The following is a 22,077-nucleotide window of genomic DNA, read 5'->3' as shown; positions in this document are numbered from 1 at the left end:
TAAGTGTAGACAAGCCCCGAGATACGGTGAGAATGGGATGAGTGCAAAGTAGTGCATTAAGATGCTGAATCAAATGACACATTTTATGAAATGTAGCCAAAAAACACCCTGTTTCATTAAAGGTGAAACAGAAGAAGATCAGGGGATTATTCAGCCTTAAACAGCGTTGGTCAAAGCACGTAATGGTATAAAATGAAGAGTGAAGAAATGGAAAGTAAAACATGAAAAAAGCAAGTTTTTCCTAGAATCTGATTTCTGAAGAAGCAAACACAACCACTCTCTAGAGAGCATATTCCAAAAGGCCTGATCCTGCAAGAGCACTGCCTCTGAGGCTGTAACTGCTCACTGGCATGTAGCAATAGTGTTCAAATCCTTTCAGGGCTGAGGCCTGAGAATCCAATGCTACCTACCACAAATCAGCACGGCTTCGACTGAAGGCTGTGGCAGCTATGCCAATGTATACATTGACTGAGAATCAAGCCCCTCAGGTCAGTTCCGGGGGATTTTATTCTCAACAGGCTTTACACCAAGGCTTTTTTGATGGAGAGTATGTAACAGTTTTTGAAATTGTCATTTCAGTAAATAAGAAATCTTGCAGTATTTTTATAGTGGTTACACATGGACCATTTCAGCAGGAAATCGGTTTTACAACATATACCTTTTTTTCCACATGGTATCTCTGCTCCATCATGCAAAACTAACATGAGAGTCCACTGGACTTGTGGTGGTTTTAGGCAAAAAATATTAAGCTGCTTCCAGCCAAAAGACAAAGTTTAACTGTAAAAATATCCCTTTATTGGAATTGATTTACAGTTCTGCTGTCACCAAACAACGCCAAGCACTCAACAGCTTTGTTTGCCAAGTAGCTTTAAACTCTTAAGACTATCAAAGTTTCTAGTTTAAACTCCATCTTTTTTTTGTACGTGACATTATCTCATCATGGTTCCAGGAAAAGACTGAAAATGGTGCCCTACTGTCACCTTTTAGAGCAATAAACTGCGTGGCAGATGCTCTCTATTGAGCCCCGCCCTCCCACCAGAGGAAGGGAAAAAGGAGGAAAAGGGGGAGAGACAGTTGAAGTTGAATATTAAAACAGCTTTACTGATAACACTACTAATACTAATATTATTAATAATAAGAGAAATAGTGTAAAATATACAAAACCGATACTGAGTTTCCCAGAGCTGGGTCCCGCCAGCAGCTGTCAGGCAGCACCAGGAAGTCCCAGACTGGACTCAGCAGTAGATGGGAACTGGACTCAGGAATGCACGGATCAGAATCTGGATCAGGATCACAGGCAGGACAATGAGCAGGGTCCTCTACAGAAGGCAGCCATGGACGAAGAGAGCGAGACCCTTGTTATCCCCCAACTGTAAACTGAGTATGACGTGCATGGCAGGGAATACCACGTTGGGCAATGTCGGGTCACCTGTTCTGTCCACCCCTCCCAGCGGGTACAACCCTTTGTGACTCCTCACTTGAGGCACCTACACAGTCTATCAGTGACCTTGGCTATTATAGTAATAATGATAAACATGGGCCTTTTTCTGCCTTCTGTTCCTACCGTTAGCTCAGTAAAACTACAATCATTAGGTGTTATCAGCTTTGGAGCAAACGCTGTCTGCAAAATACGCAGCCAGCTTCAGAAAAATGGAGTTACTTAGAAGAACTTCGCTGTAAAGAAAAATTCACTGAAAGAGATTCAGTTCTGTTTTAACCAAATCCAGGGCAACTACTTTTCTCCACTGTTTCACACCCAAGTCTTTCCTGTACTTTCTTTTAAAATTCCCTTTTGGTTTTGGTCTGGGAAAACAGAATTTTCTAATAAATCATCTTATACGTCTTTCACCAGAAACCGTCAGAACCACAGTGAATGAAGACACACAGGTATAAATCAGAGATTAATATGGTACCTAACCTTTACTTTTGGACATTCTTCTGGTTATTTCAAATCCTCTTGTACTCTATAATTACTGCCTGAGAGTGTGGCACTCAGCTCCATCATAAGATGAAAAGAAAGTACTGTGAAGCCTAGAAACTCATAATCTTTCCTTAAAAAAAACAAACAAACAAAAAAACCCCCAAGTAAAAGACCTCCCTCATAAACTAGGTGACATAAAAAAATAATTTTGAAAACCAATGCACTGTTTATGTTTCAGACATAAAGGTGTAGGCCAATTGCTAAGGACAAAATCCAAGGTACGCTTTAGGTACCTGCAGTGCAATCCAGGAGCAACTAGATTTAATAGAACAATCCAAGAAACCCACACCTAATTGTCTACATATCCAAAATGTCATAGACGTCTAACATCCCCTAGGCTGTGTGTACTAACCTGCTGCTCAGAGCACAATCCTGGGACATGAAAAAGTGTGTTTGAACCTCTCAGGTTCCTCCTTCTTTGGTAGCTTTAAGTTGGTTCTTTGCATGCCCAGAGTGCTTCTGTATTGATGGAGCCAGATGCCTAAATACCTGCCTCCATTTTAAACTTCAAAAGCTAAGTATTCCTACATCAGACTACCCTGAGGAACTCAATTTGTTAGGTGTGATCTTAGCGTGCCTCAAGTGCTTACAGAAAGCCTGGAGTGCTTTCCACATTGCGAGGGTAGAGCCACCTTTTACATGAAGTCATAGCTGTTAAAACAGTAGCCCACAGAAAGGGCTGAATTAACTCCATCTTGGCTGGGGGGACGGAAAATCAAGCTTCCCACAGCCATGAAAATGCTCAGGCATCAGTAAGCGAAGACTGTTCTCTAGAGGGTACATTTTAAAATTGAGTATACATCAGGTAAAAGGCACAGTAGTCTGTCGATGGATCAATTTGATAGCCAAAACCAAGTATTTCAAGAAGTGCCAGAAGTGCCAGAGATCAGTGACACTTAATGCTCTCAGACACGTGTCCTGATTCCCAGGTGGCTAAAAGCTTGCAGAATGATCTTTAGTTTCCCTTTGATGCATTATTCTAACTTGCACTAGGTTTTGCAGCCTTCTTGTGTGTTGGCTGTAGCAGGTGCAGAAAGTGCATTAAACACTCCTGTGTACACTAGCACCTGACCCCATGGACTTTTTTTAAAAACTCTACACTTAACTTTCAGAACTGCCTGTGGTAATGCTTTCCATATTTATCGTAATTATTTTTAAAACAACCTTGGTGCAGGCCTGTGGAAGGTTTAATAACTATTCAAGAAGGGTTTTTTAACTCCTGTTAGACACACCTTTTACACAGCAGATAAAATTAGTACCCCCAGAGGGAATTAAAAGATTCTGAAGTTCTTGCAGTTATCTAGATCTGGATATTTAATTTGTTTGAAACTGTGTTTTGACTTCAACTTCCCTGTACTGCGTTTACAGAGTACCGCACACATGCATCCTACTAAGTCCATAATGTCTTCCACTAGGCCTGTTATGATACTAATGTTTGTAACCTTCGCTGCCAGGTAAGCACTTTCTCGTCATACCAAGCTGTGTTATGGGGCAGGCTGCCTTCTCCCTTCTGCTCCATTGCCCCCACTTTAATTAGCTCTCCTTTCTGCGAATACTGTTCTATTCACCTGCACATTACACTGTTGTGTTGCACTCTCTAGAGGTAATGTTACCCTTTTTCTGTGTCAAGACATCATATAGAAATCTGGACTATTTCTGCAATGCCTAGGATAGTGGTACTGCACAGTATGCATAAGATGTCACAAGAAATAATGCTCTGTCAAAGAGGGAGCTATGTTTCCAAATAGTGATTTATCTGGTAATTTATTTCTTGGGCAATCAAGCCTTTGATTGGCATGATGAAAACAAAGGTAGTAAAAGCTGGGATTTATAGACACCAGGAGACAGACAGTAAAACTACAATGCTGATGTTCTCAGCTACTCTTAGATCACTGTGAGGCTCAGCAGTACATCATACTTCCAATTACCTCTGGCAGTTTTCATACCTCAACAAGTACCACCAGAAAAGGAAAGGAGTCAGCAGTAAGAGCTCATTGTAGCAGTGCTGGATGGCAATAGACTTTGCTTTGTTCTTGGTCCCTGTGGATTCAATATGCATTGAGGCAGAAGGTTTGAGATAATTTGGAAGTGAAGCAAGTCTGGAAGGTGAGGAGCAGGGGGTTTGCAATATTGAAGTTGCTGATCCACATTGTCCAGTGCCCGCTAACATGAAAGATCTCAAAAGCAGAGATAAATTCCACTCCTTCCCTTTCTCCCCCCTTCCTGTGCGTGTAAGATTGACCATGGTTTCCCGTTTTGCTTCAGGGCAGTGAGGGAATACTGCACTGTTAATAAGGTTTACAGAGCAGCGTGTGCAGAAGTGTTGCACACCATACATTTATACTGTGAGAGTCTATGGGGCGTATCTTGCATCTGATTTATTATCGCACTTCAAGTGGCTTTTCTGTCTTTTACCTGTGTTACATGCCTATGGTTTGCAAACCAGCCCCTACAGTATCCTTGGTCTCTGCACATAGTTTTGGAGTCATCTGAGCTCTCAGTATCCAGAACTCCTGCCTCTAATGGCAAAATTGACCCTGAGCCACACTTTGTACTAATATAAATATGCAAAATCTCCTTGAAGTCATCAGAGCTGTGCCCGTTACAACAGCAGAGATTTTGGCGCCCATTTTGCATATTCTTGCAGGTGAAATGCAAAACCAGAGGTTTTTTTGCAGGAAACATCCATGATTTTTGCTAGGCCAGGATCTAATCCCCTACATGGCTTACAGCAACCTGTGACATGGAGAAGTTTCTAATAAGTAACATCGAGAAAATGATCTTTGAAGCCTGTATGCCATCTTCTTACTTAGAAAGAAGCAAAACAGAGAATAGTGTTTTTCTGCAGAAACCCAGAACTACTGGCAGAGCTGTCTGCTGTCTTAGAATGATCTTTTTCTGACAGTGGTATTTAAAATCAGAGGAGGAAGGCAATTAAAGGAAAGGCCATATCAGTGGTCAGTTTTGTTGGTAGGTCTTCTTGGTACTTGAGCAGATCTTGCATAAGCACAGCTGGAGCTCGTGTGATGAGAGGGAAGGATGAAGAGGTGTGTCGTAAGATTTTTTTTTTAAAATGAGTCAAGATGTGATTACTCGTGTTGATAGTAAAGCATGTCCATGCGTAGAGAGTTGAGAACAGAGGAAATGTGGGTTGGATGTGACCACTGCCTTTCATTTAACATGACTGCAAGAACTTGCTGAATCCCTTCTGTGCACACAGAAAGGTGGAGCTGTGATAATCGTCATCTCAGATGTTGGTGTGTGCAAGTCAGATGTAGGTGAAGGTCTTTCATTAGTGAAAGTTTTGAAGGAGTTTCTGTGGCTGCAGGGAAAAAGAGAAAATCCTGAGAACGTGTTAAAGGAATTGATGGGAACAATTATAGAAACACTGGTCATGTGCCCTTAAGAAAAAAGTTAGAGGTCTTGTGGGCAAAATACTGATTTAAAGAAGCTTCAGACTGGGAGCAGTCTTCTGGCTTTTGTTTCTTTTTCCACATGAAAATTAAATGGGTTTACTTCTTTTTTTTAAACAAGTAACATCACTAACATTCTTTCACCAGTCTCCCTAGCCAGAATGCCCTACATTTTGGCTTGCTGAAAATATTATCAGTTTTTAAATTAATTCTGTATTTATATAAAACTGTATATGAAAATTATTAAGTTGTGATGAGACAGAAAATAGAAACACAAGAGGTAAGAAATTTTAATTTGAATTGCTTAAAATAACCCTGTAAGAAGTGCTGCCAGCTTCCACACCTTCCCTGCAGAAGGTTTCATTCGCAGGGTAGCGTAATTGCCACGCAGTTCCCCTGGCAGCTGGCAGCCAGCTCTCTGAGGTTTCACATCTTGGCTGCTTTGATGCATGTGTAACATACAGTTGAATCAAGTGTGTGTGCTATTGTGAAGGTAGTGTGAAAACTGGGATAGAAAGAGCCCTCAAATGGGCAGGAAACCCTTTCTTCCTTTGAAAAAACAAAGGAAATGTCAGAAGGTATGTCTTTTACTGGGTATAGAACTTGCTGTTATACTAAACTTACCAGGTCGCATGCTGAAATTCAGTAGCCATCACATGTACTTGACCATACAATGTTGGACGGATACGACACTGATTTTACTGATCCCACTGCTCTGGAGAGTGGGCTGGGTAGAGGGTGCAGCTGATTCTCTGCATGATTTGCTGGAGGGCAGCGCTAATGAGAAACCCCTAATGTGAAAAAAAGGGCTTATAGCTGACAGGAAAAAATCCAACAAAAGTTTAAAAAGGGAGATTCAGCTCAGCTGTTCCCATAGGGAGTTTGCTGACCAGCTTTTTTTCTTTTTGATATTGCTGCAGATCAGCAGTTCACCTTCTGTATAACAGACCTTTCCTCTAAAGCTTGCCAGCTCTCTTTTCCAATGACTAACAGTAGATTCTTGCTATATATGTGCAAACACATGCTGGATTTGTGAGACCGGAGACTGGATATTTACTGTTAGTAAGAAGTATTTATCTATGATTCACAAATATAATAAAGTCGATGTAATTTAACAAACAAATAATTGGTGAAAATACATTTCAGCTTTGTGTATCATCAACAGACTTAGACGCAGTGTGATATCTTTTAGAATCAAATAATAATCTTCAATCTCTGTAATAACACAGTATTTTTATAATGTAAAGGAGTTGCTGTAGGACGGTGTATCAATAGATTACATATTTTTATATCCTGCCTTCTAAAGCAGCCCAACTCAGAGCTGTGAGTGAAGAAAATCAGACAAACATAGCAGCATCAAAAAGCATGGTCTGCATCACGCACTCATATCAGTTTTATTATCTTTCCATGGCAAAGTAAGAAATACATTTTGTTTTAGTTTAGTGAAATCTAATAATTTCTGTGATTAAAACAGGAACGTTGATTTGAATCAGGTCACTCATTAATTTAACATCATGACAGGCTATAGGCAGTATCTTTTGAATAAGCAATTAAAAAGAAGGAAAATATCGAAGATGATTCTTAGGGAAATACGGGTAAAGAATTGACTTTTATATACTATAAATTAGATTCAGTTAAAAATAATTTATCTTTGTTATTATAAAACATTTATAGTCAGAAAAATGACAATTAGGTGTATTTTTTTTTCGTAATAGCTGAAATTACTAATTACAAACAAAAGAAAGGAAAAAAGGAAAAACAGAAGCAGGTCAGGTAATGCACAATCTCGTATCTTTTGTGTGTAGAATATATGTGCATTTTTTCCTCTACTAGACAGGTTTATCTGAGGGAAAAAGAAAGGCACAGCAAATTTAGTCATGAAGAAATGTAAAGCAATACTTAAAAAATAGCGAAGCAATATACACTAGGTTATCTTATTGCTTATATTCTAGCAACCTAATTTATTTCGATCTACCCCATTGTTTAATTATAGGTATAAATGATGCACAATTCAAGAGCTATATAATGTCAATGAACATTACCTACATTTCATGTTTATATCTATTGATGCTGCAGTATTCTGAATATAAATTGGTGGATTAGACCTTGGACTACCAGCCCCAAATGGGTGTTTTCCAACTGCTGTCAGCATTCTTTGTTTGTGACAATTTCTGTTCATGCATCCCTTCATGTTGCTGCTTAAAAGACACATCTTCACATACTGGAAAGTATAGCTATGTTTAAATATTTATGGAATGAGGGAAATTTTTCAAGTCTTCCTCTAAAAGACTGTTAGTGGGAATTTGCATGTTGAAGTACACACCCTGCAGGTACAAACAGTTTTTAAAACTGGCTATTGAAATCACACTAGCACCCTAATATTTACAATCTCGTATTCACAAGAATATAAATGTTCTTTTTGTGTGCTTAGCTCAGAGTAAGTAAAGCAGCCCCAGTCAGAGCTCCTGTCCCACAATGAACATGCGGTGTCATGTCCTGTGTGTAAAGGTGGGCAAGGGCTGTATTACAGACGCTGGGAGTTAAAAATATCCATTGAGTCACTCTGTGTCTCTGGAGAGGCAGTAGTTAGCTGCGGAAAGGTCACATCTTTATATTCTTGATCCTTATCTTTAATAATGTTTGTGTGAGTGACCGGAGCTCATGATTTTGCAAAATCAAATAGTTGGTCCAGTGATGGCTGAGGTTTGCTTATTCACCTTTACACAGAAAAGATCTGAAAAGATGCTTGCAGACGCTTACTGTCTTGCTTAAGAAGTGGTCTCTTGAAACACCTCTGTGCTTAACTGTTGCATAAGGCTTTCTGCTCTGTCTTGGACACAGCTGTCTCTGAGGTGGTATGTGTATGTATGGGGAAAATGGTACTCAAATTTTAGGTGCTTGTCTGAGGAAGACAATGGCAGACTTGTGCAGTACCTCTGGTTGGTGCTGTTTTACTCATGTCCAGATCTGAGTTAGGTGTAAGGCCGCCTCTTCTACTCTTCTCCAGTGCAAAGTTAATCAAGCTGGTATAACCTGCTGGTGACTCCCATAGCACAGCATGGAGGGGAAGCCAAGTGCACCGAGCCAAGTAAAGGTAGCTCTTACTGGTGATAGATTTCAGTTGCTTTCTCCAAGGTAAAACTGGTGCCTGCCCGTGTGAGCTTCTCCTCCACCTTGTTTTGATGCTAACTGTCAGTAAGTTAGAATCACAGAACCATAGAACAGCCCAGCTTGGAAGTGACATCAACAGATGATCTTGCCCAACCTTTCGCGGGAAAGTGAGCCTAGATAAGATTATCTAGCACCCTGTCCAGCTGTGTCTTGAAAACCTCCTGTGATGGGCACTCTACCACATCCCTGAGGATGTTGTTCCAGTGGTTGATTGTTCTGACTGTAGAAAATTTCTTTACTATATTGAGATAAAACCTCTCATGTTGTAACTTGTACCTGTTGCCCCTTGTCTTCTCCATATGGCTCCTTGTTAAGAGAGAGCCTCTATCTTCTTTGTAGATCCACTGTAAGTACTGGAAAACTGATGAGGTCAGAAAACTGTATGGGGTAAGCTCACCTGTTCAGTGCTGCACTAGGAGGGAATCAGGTAGAGGCATTCTAACCTTCAGAGATAGCTGTGAGCAATATAAGTTTGGTGCCACCTTCCCACCGTCTTCAGCAGAGATGAAGGATGCACTGCATGCTAGCGTAGATGATGAAGAGCATACATCCAGCAAGTACAGGCACGATGACATGAGCTGTGGATTGACAGAGCAGGTGTTGGGCTGGGTCCACATCCCATAGGTTACACTGAAGAGTGAGCTTCCCTCGAGTGTTCCACCTATTGCTGATATGTGCCAGAGCTGTGTTGGCACAATGCAGAAATCCACAGCGCACGAGGAATGTGCAGTGGATGTTATCCACGCAGCAGTGACCATCTGTGCTGGCTAGGTGGTCCCCGTCCCTCCTCCCAGTGACAGGAGCAGGCTGCGTGCCACCTCACCTGCACCACGGGCCAGGATTCAACACGTACATCCGGCAGTCCTGCCACCGCTGCTCCCTGCCGCAGGAGCCGGCTGCTCCCAGCAGCACAGCTTCTGAAGATGTTCCTGTGTATGTGATGTCTTGTACATACGTACTTTTACAAAGGCTAGTTACTGAGTACTATCTCCGTTACACGCTGTGCGCGTTACAGGCTTTTCAGAGGCGGAGCAGATGCTCTATGGAGATGGAGGATCTTGGTACAGTTCTTTCAGCCATTATCCCTTTTCATGTTCTATTTGTGAAGGACGGTGTTTTGAGGATGTTTTCACTGTAAGAAGGCCTGGCCGTGCCTTCTAGATTATTAGCTCTCATTTTAAATGCAGCGGACCTTTCCCGTTTGTGACTTCCATCGTCTGTTCCACAGTTCTCTGGGACTGCTTGAGCCACCCGAGAGAAGCATGGTCCCACTGCTGAGCCGTTTCTCTTCTGAAGGCTTTTGCCACTTGCTGTCTGCGGAATCCTCAAAATAGATGGGTTTCCACTGAATACTCTCATTTTTCACACAGGGGAATTATCCTTAGTCCAAAAATTGGCTTTTATATTTTTGCTGATCCCCCCAAATTTAATATTCGTTACATTGGTATCTCACATGTAAACAATAATTTTCTAAACATTGAAATTCTTGAAAGCATCCAAAAATCTTTTTCTCTTCAGATAATGCAAGGACAGACAAAGAAGTTGAAAGGGATGTGATCATTTGATAATATTTACTGTGCTTAGTGGTAAATCATACTGAGAGAGCAAATAACAGGTAGTAGGGCCGTAGGGAAGAAAAACCAAATTGCATCTTCTAAAATCAAGGTAACGTGGAGTGGTTTCCCAGAACTACAGACAGTCTCCTCCTTTGGTTGTTCCAGACATTCTCATTAGAAAGAAGGAGCCACCATATAGCTCTGGTTCCTGCTGTATCAATTGGCACTGAACAGTAGAGTACCCTGCACAACTTGTTAAATCTCATTGTTAGTCCACAGAATCACAACTCAATATAACAGAATACAATATAATACAATATTTTCAGTAGCAAGGGACCTACAACGATCATCTAGTCCAACTGCCTGACCACTTCAGAGCTGACTAAAAGTTAAAGCATGTTAAGGGCATTGTCGAAATGTCTCTTGAACACTCACAGGCTTGGGGCATTGGCTACCTCTCTAGCAAGCCTGTTCCAGTGTTTGACCACCCTCTCGGTAAATAAATGCTTCCTAACATCCAGTCTAAACCTCCCCTGACCCATTATCTGTATCCTTTTATGAAGTGAGATTAAGGTTATTAAAGTCAAGTTTCTTTGGGTGTTTCCTGGTGACATGCTGGTATTTTCTAAAACCTATTTTCATTTGAAAACCTCTAGGTCCTCTCACAAGCATTTGGTGCATTTCTTTTTTTATCGTGGGTTCTCTGGGTTTATTGCTGGGTGTCTCTGAAAAGATCAATGAAAGACTGTGATTCATAACACTTGTTTAAGAAAGCTCTTACTCAGGGTCTATTGGCAAGAAGACTGAGTTTCTTGCACTGCAGGCAAGGTGGTGTTTGTTTTTTTTTTTCCTTCAGAGGCATATTGGACTGTATTTTCAAGGAGTTGAGTCCCCCCCAGGGGGCAGATCCTTCATAAGTATTCTGCATGCAGAAACCCCTTGCTTTATATGACCAGATTTAGTAAAGTTGGTCAACTTGTGCATTATGAACAATCCTGCTAAGTGGACCTGAAATGACTGAATTAAAGCATATGTCTAGACTGCAGGAAGAGTGCTCTCAGTCTTTGTCCATTAATCACCAGAGGTGAGGACCAGATGGAGTGGTGTGGCTCTCTTTTGGCCCAGGTTTCCTTCCTATGGATTTGAAATTTGCATTTGAATCCGAAAGCAAGTCAGTGCTCTGTTTGGTGTTACTGTAGAGCAACAGCTCTCCTGAACTTCTGGAATAGTCATGAACAGAATACAGTTTTATCTTCTGTCTGATGGATGAGTTAACTGGTTGCATACACTTTCTGTCTGGTAGAAAGTGCTATGACTATCTAAATAACCCTGCTCCCTTCTGCTGTAATCTATCCTAGTATTTTAGGGAAAAGTGTTAGCCGGTTGATTTGTTTATTTTTCATCTCTTTCTTGACAGCTCCTAGACTGTTTTGTCATCCCAGTGGTGATACTGCTCTCCTGGTTCTTCTTACTGGTACGATACAAGGCAGTACATTTCATTGGGATCGTGGTGTGCATTCTGGGCATGGGCTGCATGGCAGGAGCAGATGTCCTCGTTGGGAGACAACAAGGAGCAGGTGAGTAGGGATGGATGTGTTGTACAACCAATTTCTGCTCAGAGGAGACATTGATCAGAACATGTCAGGTTGCCACGAAAAGAAAGGAAAAATGGGCAAGAAACGGTGTGCCTTCCTGGATCCAAAGCACTGCACCATTCAGAGTTGCTTCTTTGTCAGAAGGGACAGGGAACAAAAATGGGCCAACACGTAGAAGGCAGTACTGCTGCAAACGGACTTGGTGGGCCCTGTGTCTGCAACCCCGATCACCCCCTGTGCAGGCTGGGGGGACAAGCCAAATGCTTGTAGTTTCATTCTGTGTTGCCTTAGTTGGTTGACTGCAAACCTCAGTTGCTTCCTTTCAAAACTGGCTACATATATGAATCATAAGCACCTCTCATGTCCACTGTTTACTCTTACTTGTGCTCTACTTTGCTCCTTTTTGTACAGAGGCGGGATCGCTGGGTAGATGCTAAAAGACACCAAAGCTACATACTAACTATACCAACTGGGTTTTGCACACAGTCTCAGAGTAAAGGTTTGGGATTTGCCTGCGTCATTGTTGCAAAGAACCTTCTTGTGTGTAAAATATTCTTTTTTATGTGTGGCAACAGATGAATAATGTGTGTGTGGCTATTAATGCAGACTAGACAGAGTTAGATTTCATCGATCAGCTTCCTCTGTCACATTGATTTCTCTAGTGCCAACCCAAATGATGTGGGAAGGCTGGAAATTCTTTTCAAAGATTGTCAATTAGGCACAGTTTTCATTCTTAATTAAAAACACTGAATTGTGAGCTGAGCATAATACACTGAGATTTAAAATTCTTGACTCAGCTTTCTGAATACGAATGCAAGTGCTGCAAGAACTGCATTTACCAGAATGCTACTAACTAAAACAAGGGAGTTTGTGACAGTACTCACCATATCTCCCTGCCCCCTTTTATCCCTGTGCTTTATCCTAAAAGGAGATTTTTAGTTCATTGGTCTCATCCAGAAATAGCTCTACCCAGCTAAAAAGGAAAGAATATACTCTGTACTACGAAACCAGCCAACCAAAGCTGTATTAGGAATGGCTGCTTTCAGAGGGATTGGGATTTCAACCCTGGGTTCCAGAGGAAACACCCTATGTCTCAGTAATCTAGAGAGTAACATGCTGGGGCAGGTGGGTTGTGGGTCAGCAGGAGCGTGTGGGGTGATGGAACTCAGCAGACAAGGAACAGATTGAAGAACACTGATGTTTTGTCATCCAACTGCAAAAACTCGATGTTTTTTGACGTATTCATTACTAAAGCACAGGTGTAGCTGTTAGGTAAATTTGTCCAGAAAAAACTGTTAACATACATTATTGCCTTTTAATTTGGACCTACACATGAAAAACTGTGTCCATGCATACTGCTATGCAGAGAGACTGTGGCTTTTTTTAAGTGGCAAAATGATGTCATTAATGACGTGGTCTGTAACAGTAAAATAAATCAGCTGGTTTCATTTATCTGAAGGGGTGAAACTATACATTAAAAATCTACAATTTAAAAAAGTGTAAGCTGTAAAAGAAAAAAAATTTCTTAAAACTCAACATTAAGTGATTCCACCCCACTTATAGGATATTTCCTAGGATTGGACAAACACAGGAAAAAAATACACCAAAAGCAATGAAGCTGTATTAGTCCTCAGTAAATTCCTCTGTTTATCCTATATTTTAGGGGACAATATCTGTTGACACCTGTTTGCCCCTGTTCACTGTACTATTTACTCCATTAGAAGTGCCATAAGGCTCTGCTAGGCACCTACTGCATACAGCAATCTAGCCTGCCAGCTCTCACAGCAAGGAAACATGAATTTAAAATGCATCACTCTGAGATTAACAGGTATTTTCCAAACTATCTGCAGGAATTAGGTATAATGTGTAGGCATGATCGCAACTTTCAATAAATACATGGCAGTTTACCTCTTTTTATTGTATCCTGACTGATGTTTTGCACATTTCTCAACAGGAAATGCAATTACTACCAAGTACTTTGAGCTCTATGACCTTACATGCCAAGTGTACCTTAAAATAATTTTTTTCTGCAATAATACCCCTGAGGTACTTTGATACTTGTGCTCATGTAATACATAGGGGTCTAAGACACAGAGGTTTGAGTGTTTCATCCCAATTTTTCAAAGCACAGCTTTCACTTACCACAGTCTCTGAAAACTGGCCACTTTAGTCCTGTTAATAAGTGTATGAGAGTATGTTTAGTCTAAGATGGGTCACATTGGGACTGATTTTTAGGTATTATCATCATCAGTAAATGCAACCAAAAGCAAAGAGAAATACTTCTTGATGCTGGGGGCTGAGGTAAAAATGTGGCAAGTGGCCTAGTGAGAGTGTGAAAAGCAATTGTGTCAGAACATAATACATATTTAAATGATTTATGTTACACTTTAGTGCTATAACTAGTCCCCACAACATAAACTTCTCTCTGGACTGTGTCACTTCTCCTTCCAGAGAACATTAAATGTGCCAACAGTGATTAATGCAAAGCTTTTTTTGCCAAGCTATGCTTTGTTTTTCTTCAGAAGAATGACTATGCCATTAAATTGGTCAAGTACAACTGTATTAACCTAGAAGTCTTTGGAATGCCTGTAGTCAGCTGATACATATTTCCTTAGCAATGAAACGAGTAGATGCATGTGGATTTTACTTCCATGAAAATATGTCTATTAGGATATGTCAGTGTTGGGGGTAAGTTTCAAAGTCAGCCTTTTGAGGAAGCAAAGAAAAGGTATTGACAACCAGGATGCTTAGAATTATTAGGAAAGAAACCAAAAATATAGTATAAAACATTTTTATGCTAGTGTATAAAGTTTTGATGCACTAGGCACTTGAGTACCATGTATTACTCTGGTCACTGCATCTCAAAAAGAAATGGCCAGAAAATAAGCTTGTGGAAGCAATGGAGAAAGGTAAGAAAGCTGTTCAAGGGAATGAAGTGGCTTCAGGATGAAAAGACTGTAGGCAGAGTAGGACTTTTCATCTCCCATTAAAGGCAAGAAAGAGACAGAATATGGTCAATGTACATGAAGTCTTCAGTGGTATGGACAGGGTCAATACAGAGTGATTCTTGGCTGTTTCTCACAATCAGAAAATTGTGGGATGCCCAATATAATTTTGAGGTATCAGCCTTAAAAGCTAAAAACACAAAGTACTGCTTAACAGTGCGTGCTTAAACTGGGTAAGTCACTGCCACAGGGAGTTGTAGAGGTCAAAACTCTATGGACTTTAGACAAATTAATGAAGAATCCCTCAGGATCTATCAAGTTTGACGGTCTAATGCAACTTTCATGTTGGTAAATCCCTAAGCTGTTGAGAAGTGGCTAATAAAAATCCCTCTGTGCTTCCCTATTTCTTTATGCTTTCCTCAGGTGCCCTGTGCTGCCCAGTGCCAGAGGAGGGTCCTGGACTAGACAGACCCGTGCTCTGACCAGATCTTGGCTTCCTTTTTTGGGAAAGCCCTGAAGGTTGAGGCTCACAGTCTCTGACCATGAGCGCTCTCTGGGGATAGTCATCATGGCGTGGTGCTTGGGGCCGTGCCATCTCTATGAAAATGCTCAGCCTCTGAACCATCCTTGTGTCGCAGATGCAAAAGGATGATATTTTTGTCTCAGCAGTTCAGCACAGCCAAGCTCTGAGGTCAAAAGCTTTTTCAGCAGTACTTCCCCAAAGTGTCAGTGAGTAGCTGTAATAAATACCAAATGAGTGAGCTCAGTGAGGGATGATTGGAGCCACTGTGGAATATCAAATGCATCAGGGGTATGAAGAGGTTTTGTAAAGTGCTAATGCTTATTTTAAATCTTCCGTGGCTGATTGCAAAAGAATGCTAAACGGAAAATGAGTACTAAATCTTAGAAAGATAAATGGTCAAATATAAACATGCTTTCAGTCAAGGTACATCCAAAACAGAAATTCATTGAGAGACTGGATGAGTATGTGAAAGAGCAATCTAGTAATGTTTGCTGAGTACGCAGAAGTCACATCTCCTCTGAGGTGGAAAATGTTCGAGACTAGGAGTATTACTGGGAGTAATTTAAACATTTGCCCTGTTCCTATTTGTCCCTAAATAACTTATACTTTTCTGGTGTTTGTAGCCAGTGTTAGAGACAGGATACTGGATAAATGAACACTTGGTCTGTTCTCTTATTATCGTTCTTATTTCTGTAGATTTCTTCTCACAGGAAATTTCAGCACTGTAGTTTGGAATGACAACTGAAGGCTTAAAAGAATTCCATAAAGAATAATGTTGAAAAGATTATTTTGAACCAATCAGAATGTTTGGCTTCCATTTTTATTTACTGCAGTGTGTATTTTACAAATCAATAATAATAAAATTTAAAAAGACAGGAACTAAAAGAATAAATCAAGAGGTATTTTGAAAGAAAACAAGATTTATTTCAAAAAAAAAACCAACAATCATCTAGTACTTGAGCATTCTACTGAACCTTTGCAAAGGTTCCATTCCATTATGTCCAGCCTTTCAGAATATGGTTCTGCAGCAATGTGTGACAGTTTTGTGATGCCGTAGCTCTTGTAGAAATCATTTAACAAGCCATATGTTCAGAGAGAATCACGTGCATGTGTTTGCAAAGCCAGGGCCTCAGTTTTCAAGCTGGAACTTGATCTTGATCAAATCTAACTGCAGCCCTCCCCACTCCCAATAATGAAGGACTCCAAGACTTAAAAAGATTTCAAACAGTCTTTGATAATGGTAATCTTTAGTAATTATATACGCCTGGAGGTACCGAAAATACATCTTGGTGTTCATTGCATGCATTAGGTACTGCTATGTTAATTGAACCTCTTTTAAACATCTGTCATTTTCATCGCCCTCTCTACACCCCATCCTTCCTCCTCTCTTTCTTTCTTTCTTTCTTTCTTTCTTGTCAAACAGCTTCATGTGAGAATGAGGTCAATATTGGGGTTGTAATGATTTCTTCACTCATTTCACAGGTACACATCATTTTTCATTTGGTTTCATGTCTAACTACTGGACATGTTTTAGACTAGTTAGATTTCAAGATGAGATGCACACTGCTTTATATAGCTGAATCACGTTATATCTGCAAAAAAAGTAATAAAAATAAAAAGGATTAGTCACTGAAGAGTGCCACTTGGTTTCTGTATTTTTTTACAAATTTTTCAGAATCTTTTGTCCACAGCAAGGATAATACTTTCCCTTCACCTCTGCTAGATTTTGCTGAAGTATTGAATGAAAACTGTTAAAATGGCAGAACATTTGCATTCAGCTGATTAACCCAGGTATGGGCTACTTAGTGACTGAAGATTGGTAACTACAGAGAAGAGCTTGCAATGATTCTAGACACAAGATGGTTGTTTTGAGACATTCTGATTTTTCCCCTGTTTATTCCTAGGTGAAAATAAACTGATAGGGGATCTCTTAGTACTGGGCGGAGCAACACTATATGGCATCTCGAACGTTTGTGAGGAGTATATCGTCCGAAATCTGAGTCGAGTGGAATTCCTGGGCATGATTGGACTCTTTGGCTCCTTCTTCAGTGGAATTCAGCTGTAAGTGAGCAGGTTTGAGCCCCAAGATCATTCAAATAAGTGCAGCTGTGGCCTCCATTGAGGTACTCTAACTCTCTCTTTGAAGGTAGCCATTTTCTGTGGAGAGTAGGTGTCCTCTAATCCTGGAATTTGCATTGGTTTTCATATCTCAAATCAGTGGATTTGAATAATAACACAAATTTATACTGAAGTACTATAATTCAAGGGGCCTACAGGAAAGATGGGGAGGAACCTTTTTTCAGGGAGCCTAGTGATAGGATGAGGGATGATGGTTTTAAACTGAGAGTAGATTTAGATTAGACATAAGAAAGAAATTCTTTACTGTGAAGTTGGTGAGGCACTGGCATAGGTTGCCCAGAGGAGTCATGGTGCCCCATCACTGGAACCGTTCAAGGCCGGGTTGGATGGGGCTTTGAGCAACCTGTTCTAGTTTAAGGTGTCCCTGCCCATGGCAGGGGGGTTGGAACTCAATGATGTTTAAGGTCCCTTCCAACCCAAACCGTTCTATGATTCTGTGATTTTAAGACTGAAGTCCTTGAATAGTCAGATGGGGAAGAAGGAGTAGAAGATACATCCAACCATCTTGTTGCTGAAAGACAAGTGGATACTTCATATTTTTGTCTAATCTGTGAATAACAAAATCTGCAACACTCTGATTCTGTTTCATACTTTTAAAAAGTCACTTAGATTTCTAAACAGATAGAAAGCATGTCCAGGCAGAAGGTATTTTACTGATTGATTTGCTCTGTGCATTTGCATTATGAGAAGGTGGAAATAATGAAGAAGCCTTTAAGAAACTGGAGTTTTCACTTCAAAATATTTAGTACTCAGGAGACTGTCGCATGGATTTCAGGAACTACTGAGTCATGTATATATCCACATGTACCTAATGAACGCCTCATCTGCAAGCCTAAGTGTTGAAAGGTAGCTTCCAATGTTTTAATACTGTGGCTGATGAAGTGTAGTAGAAGTCACCATGCAAGATTGCCACATTTTATGCAGATCTGTCACTGGTGCTTGTCACACAATAACTTTTGATTATTAGTCAAAACCAAGTTGCTTCCCTGCACATCTGAGCTACTCAACTTCTAAGAACAGAGACTGATCAAAACAAGACACATCAATTCCCACTTAATTAGTTATATTTCTTTGGCCAGAAAGCTTATTGTATTTATGTGGATCCAAACACGTGACTTAAAATGTTTTATATTAACTGGCTGCCACACAAGCAAGTTCCTTTTTCAATAATATAAAATTCAAGAGCATGTAAATGTGCCTAGTATCTTTGGCTAAAGCATTTTTGTTACCTACAGTGCTCATGGTAGGTAGCTACTAACTGATTCTGAGGGCATCAAAGCAGTGCCCTTATCTTGCTCTGTGTGTGTATACTGTCATGTACATGTTTCCTATTCCTGAATTTAATTATAGTGCCATTACCCCCTCTTGACCCAAGCAGTTAAGCACATTTCAGGGTCTGTGAGTTATTTTGCTGTGGAGAAGAAGCTGGTGCTGGAACAAGGCAGCTTTGTGTACAGAGGGCACAACTAGAAGGAAACAAAAAGAAACCATTTCTTTGCTGATAGCCCCAAGGTTTTTCTAGTCAACCTTTGACCTGAAAGTTCTCACCAGCAGGTTTTTCTCCACTGGCCTCCTCAGGTTTTTGCTGCTAGTGGTTTTGTGACACTTTGCGGAGCCCTGACCACACTTAGCTCATATATGTACCTTTTTAACAAAGTGGCAAAAGCTTGCATGTCAGGAGAGGCCAATAATGTTTCTGCTGCTTGGCTCCATGAAGCAGTTCAGCATTATCTTGCCTTTACCTGTAATGAAGAGCAGACATCGCATGGTTATTAGTTCACAGAGGTTTAATCTGACTAAATATAGCAGTTGTTTCAGATATAAGCCAGCTCTCCATGTTACAATTGTGGACTCTATTTGAAACACTACTGGCCACTTTGGTGCAATATAGGATCTTTAGGTCCTATAAACTGAAGTAATCTGGGGAAGCAATGTCTCAGAAAGAGGGCCATTTCCCAGCATGCTAGATACAGTGCTGGTCAAAGTTTGGCTGGCATCCATAAAGTGACAGAGGATGGGGAAACATGTATGCCAATACTTACACTGCAAGTGTAAGTCTCAAGTTCATAGGATTTACAGGGAGCAGTACAATTCTGAAGAAGGGAAAATACTGAAAAGTATGTCGGACTATGCCAAATGTAGGAAAGACAAAACTGTACCCACAAGTGAGTGTCCCCTTTATTTACATTGCTACTGATGTACTTGAAGAAGCCCTTCTTGTTGTCTTTCACATCCCTTGCCAGATTTAATTCCAGGTGGACCTTAGCCTTCCTTGTTGCATCCCTGCATACTCTGACAATGTTGCTGTATTCTTCCTCAGTGGCTTGTCCCTCTTTCCACATTCCATAGACCTTTTTCTTCCATTTGACTTTTGCTAGAAGCTCCTTGCTCATCCATGCAGGTCTCCTGCCTCCTTTGCTAGATTTCTTACTCATGGGGAGGCACCAATCCTGAGCATGGAGGAAGTGATGCTTGAATAGTAATCAGCTCTCTTGAACACCCCTACATTCTAGAGCCCTAACCCATGGGATTCCTCTAAGTAGGTCCTTGAAGAGGCCAAAGTTAGCTCTCCCAAGGTTGTGATCTTCCTTGTTGCCCTGCTTCCTTCATGCGGGATCCTGAACTCCACTGTCTCATGGTCAATGCAGCCAAGGCTGCCCCCAGCCTGCACATCCTCAACCAGTCCTTCTTTGTCAGCACAAGGTCCAGCAGCACATCTCTCCTCGTTGGCTCCTTCACCACCTGTGTCAAAAAGTTATCATCTGATATATCTTACCTGACCCTTGTGACAGAGCTCCAGTGTACTCTCTACAACTTGTCAGTCTGCCTTATTCTGGGCTGCCCAGAACTGGATACAGTACTCCATCTGCTGTGTCACAAATCATGTCCTTCAACTTGCTGTCCAGACTCTGAGACAGCCCAGGATGTTGTTGGCCTTCTCTACCTCAAGGACACTTTGCTGACTCATGTCCAGGTTGATGTCCACCAGGACTCCAAGGCTGATTCCCAAAAAACAGCTTTCTGTCCAGTCAGCTCCCAGCCTGTACTGTTGCATAGGGTTATTCCACCCCAGTTGCAAGAGTTCATATTTGCTTTTCTTGAACTTCATGATGTTTCTGTTGGCTCTTTTCTTCAGACTACAGTGTGGTTAGTCCACCCATCCAGTCCATATCTCTTCAATCTCTAAGGTTCTTTCGGGAATCATGCTGGAAGCTTTGCTAAAGTGAAGGTAGGTTACACCTCATCTTCTCATCCATTCCCTCTCTTTTATCTACTAAGCCAATCATCTCATCATAGAAAGCAGTCAATTTGGTCAGGTATGGTTTGTTCTTCAGAAGTCTGTGCTGGCTGTTTCCAGTCACATCTTCTTCATTTCCTGCAAATGGCTTTTGGGAGGATTTGCTCCATAATCTTCCTGGAGGTTGGTGTAAGGCTGCCCAGGCTATAGTTTTTTCTCTTTTTGAAACTGGATGTTGCATTTGTCTCTTTTCAGTCATCAGGGACCTCCTCCAATCACCACAACCTTTCAAAGATCGTTGTGGTTCCAATCCCTCAGTGAATCTGGCATCACTAAATGGCAACGTCTGGCAAAGTTGTTCTTATCTCTCTTTGTTTCACATATCACAATGAATCACAGACCATAGCATATTGTTTTATACTTCTTTTGTATTGGAGAGGCAATAGTATGAAAGCAATGTTCCTACATTTAAGTTTTATAAAAATTTGTTTGCCAGAACAAGAGACATTGTATTTGTTTTCATTATACTCTTCAGGAATTGCTGATAAGAGACATATGCTTTATGCATGCAAAGACACATAGTTTAGTTATTTTGCAGAAAGAGTAATCTTATTATTCTGTACACAGTATTAAATTTGCCACACATCAGCAGCAAGCAAATTAGAATTTCCAGGATACAACTCTCTAGACCAGATTAACCCAGACCCCTACTGTTCTGTGATTCTGTGATTAATCTGGAAGGCACGGAGTTCCTGCAGTTTCACTATTTGACTTGGTCTTCCACCTACCACCTTTTGTACTAGGTACTTTGTTTTTCAATCTGTGTAATTCCATGTTTTATACTTGTTTAAAATAGTGTCCAGACTAGCATGCAGAGTTCTACGCGGCAGGAGTTATCCAGAAATCATGGATCAGAGAAAGTGGTTAGGTTAGTGAAGACCTAGCTCGTGAGATACCTAATCTCCAAGGGTCTGTTTGCCTGGATTGGAAAGAGCTGACTTGTTGCCACCTTAGAATTTTCTGCATCTGGGATTTTGATGTTAACGTACGATGCAAGACTTACAACATGTTAAGAGCGGACTTTCAAGGCTTGGCTCATCCTTTACTTTTTTTTCTGACTTTCATTGGTGTGACTGTTTGATCTCTCAAGACATAACAAATCACAGTATTCTCCCCAAAGCCAGCATGTGATATCTATTTATTTGACACTGCAGAGCTGCTCTAAAAGGTGAACAACTCAGACAGGTACATTATTACAGAATCACAGAATCACAGAATAGTAGGGGTTGGAAGGGACCTCTGTGGGTCATCTAGTCCAACCCCCCTGCCGAAGCAGGGTCACCTACAGCAGGCTGCACAGGATCTTGTCCAGGCGGGTCTTGAATATCTCCAGAGAAGGAGACTCCACAACCTCCCTGGGCAGCCTGTTCCAGTGCTCCGTCACCCTCAGAGGGAAGAAGTTCTTCCTCATGTTCAGACGAAACTTCCTGTGCCTCAGTTTGTGCCCATTGCCCCT

At 41.0% G+C, this 22,077-nt stretch overlaps 1 protein-coding gene across 1 annotated transcript in view; it reads left to right on the top strand.

The window, feature by feature from the left end:
• Positions 1–22,077, top strand: part of SLC35F1 (solute carrier family 35 member F1) — a 257,949-nt gene that overhangs the window by 204,325 nt on the left and 31,547 nt on the right. The window contains exons 4-5 of the mRNA XM_075414159.1: positions 11,539–11,698; positions 17,089–17,245. Coding sequence (XP_075270274.1) covers positions 11,539–11,698; positions 17,089–17,245 — 317 coding nt within the window. The remainder of the gene's footprint in view (positions 1–11,538; positions 11,699–17,088; positions 17,246–22,077) is intronic.

The sequence above is a fragment of the Opisthocomus hoazin genome, chromosome 2 (assembly GCF_030867145.1).
Source record: "Opisthocomus hoazin isolate bOpiHoa1 chromosome 2, bOpiHoa1.hap1, whole genome shotgun sequence".
In the NCBI taxonomy this organism is placed as follows: Eukaryota; Metazoa; Chordata; class Aves; order Opisthocomiformes; family Opisthocomidae; genus Opisthocomus; species Opisthocomus hoazin.
This window is presented reverse-complemented; position numbering and strand designations above follow the sequence as displayed.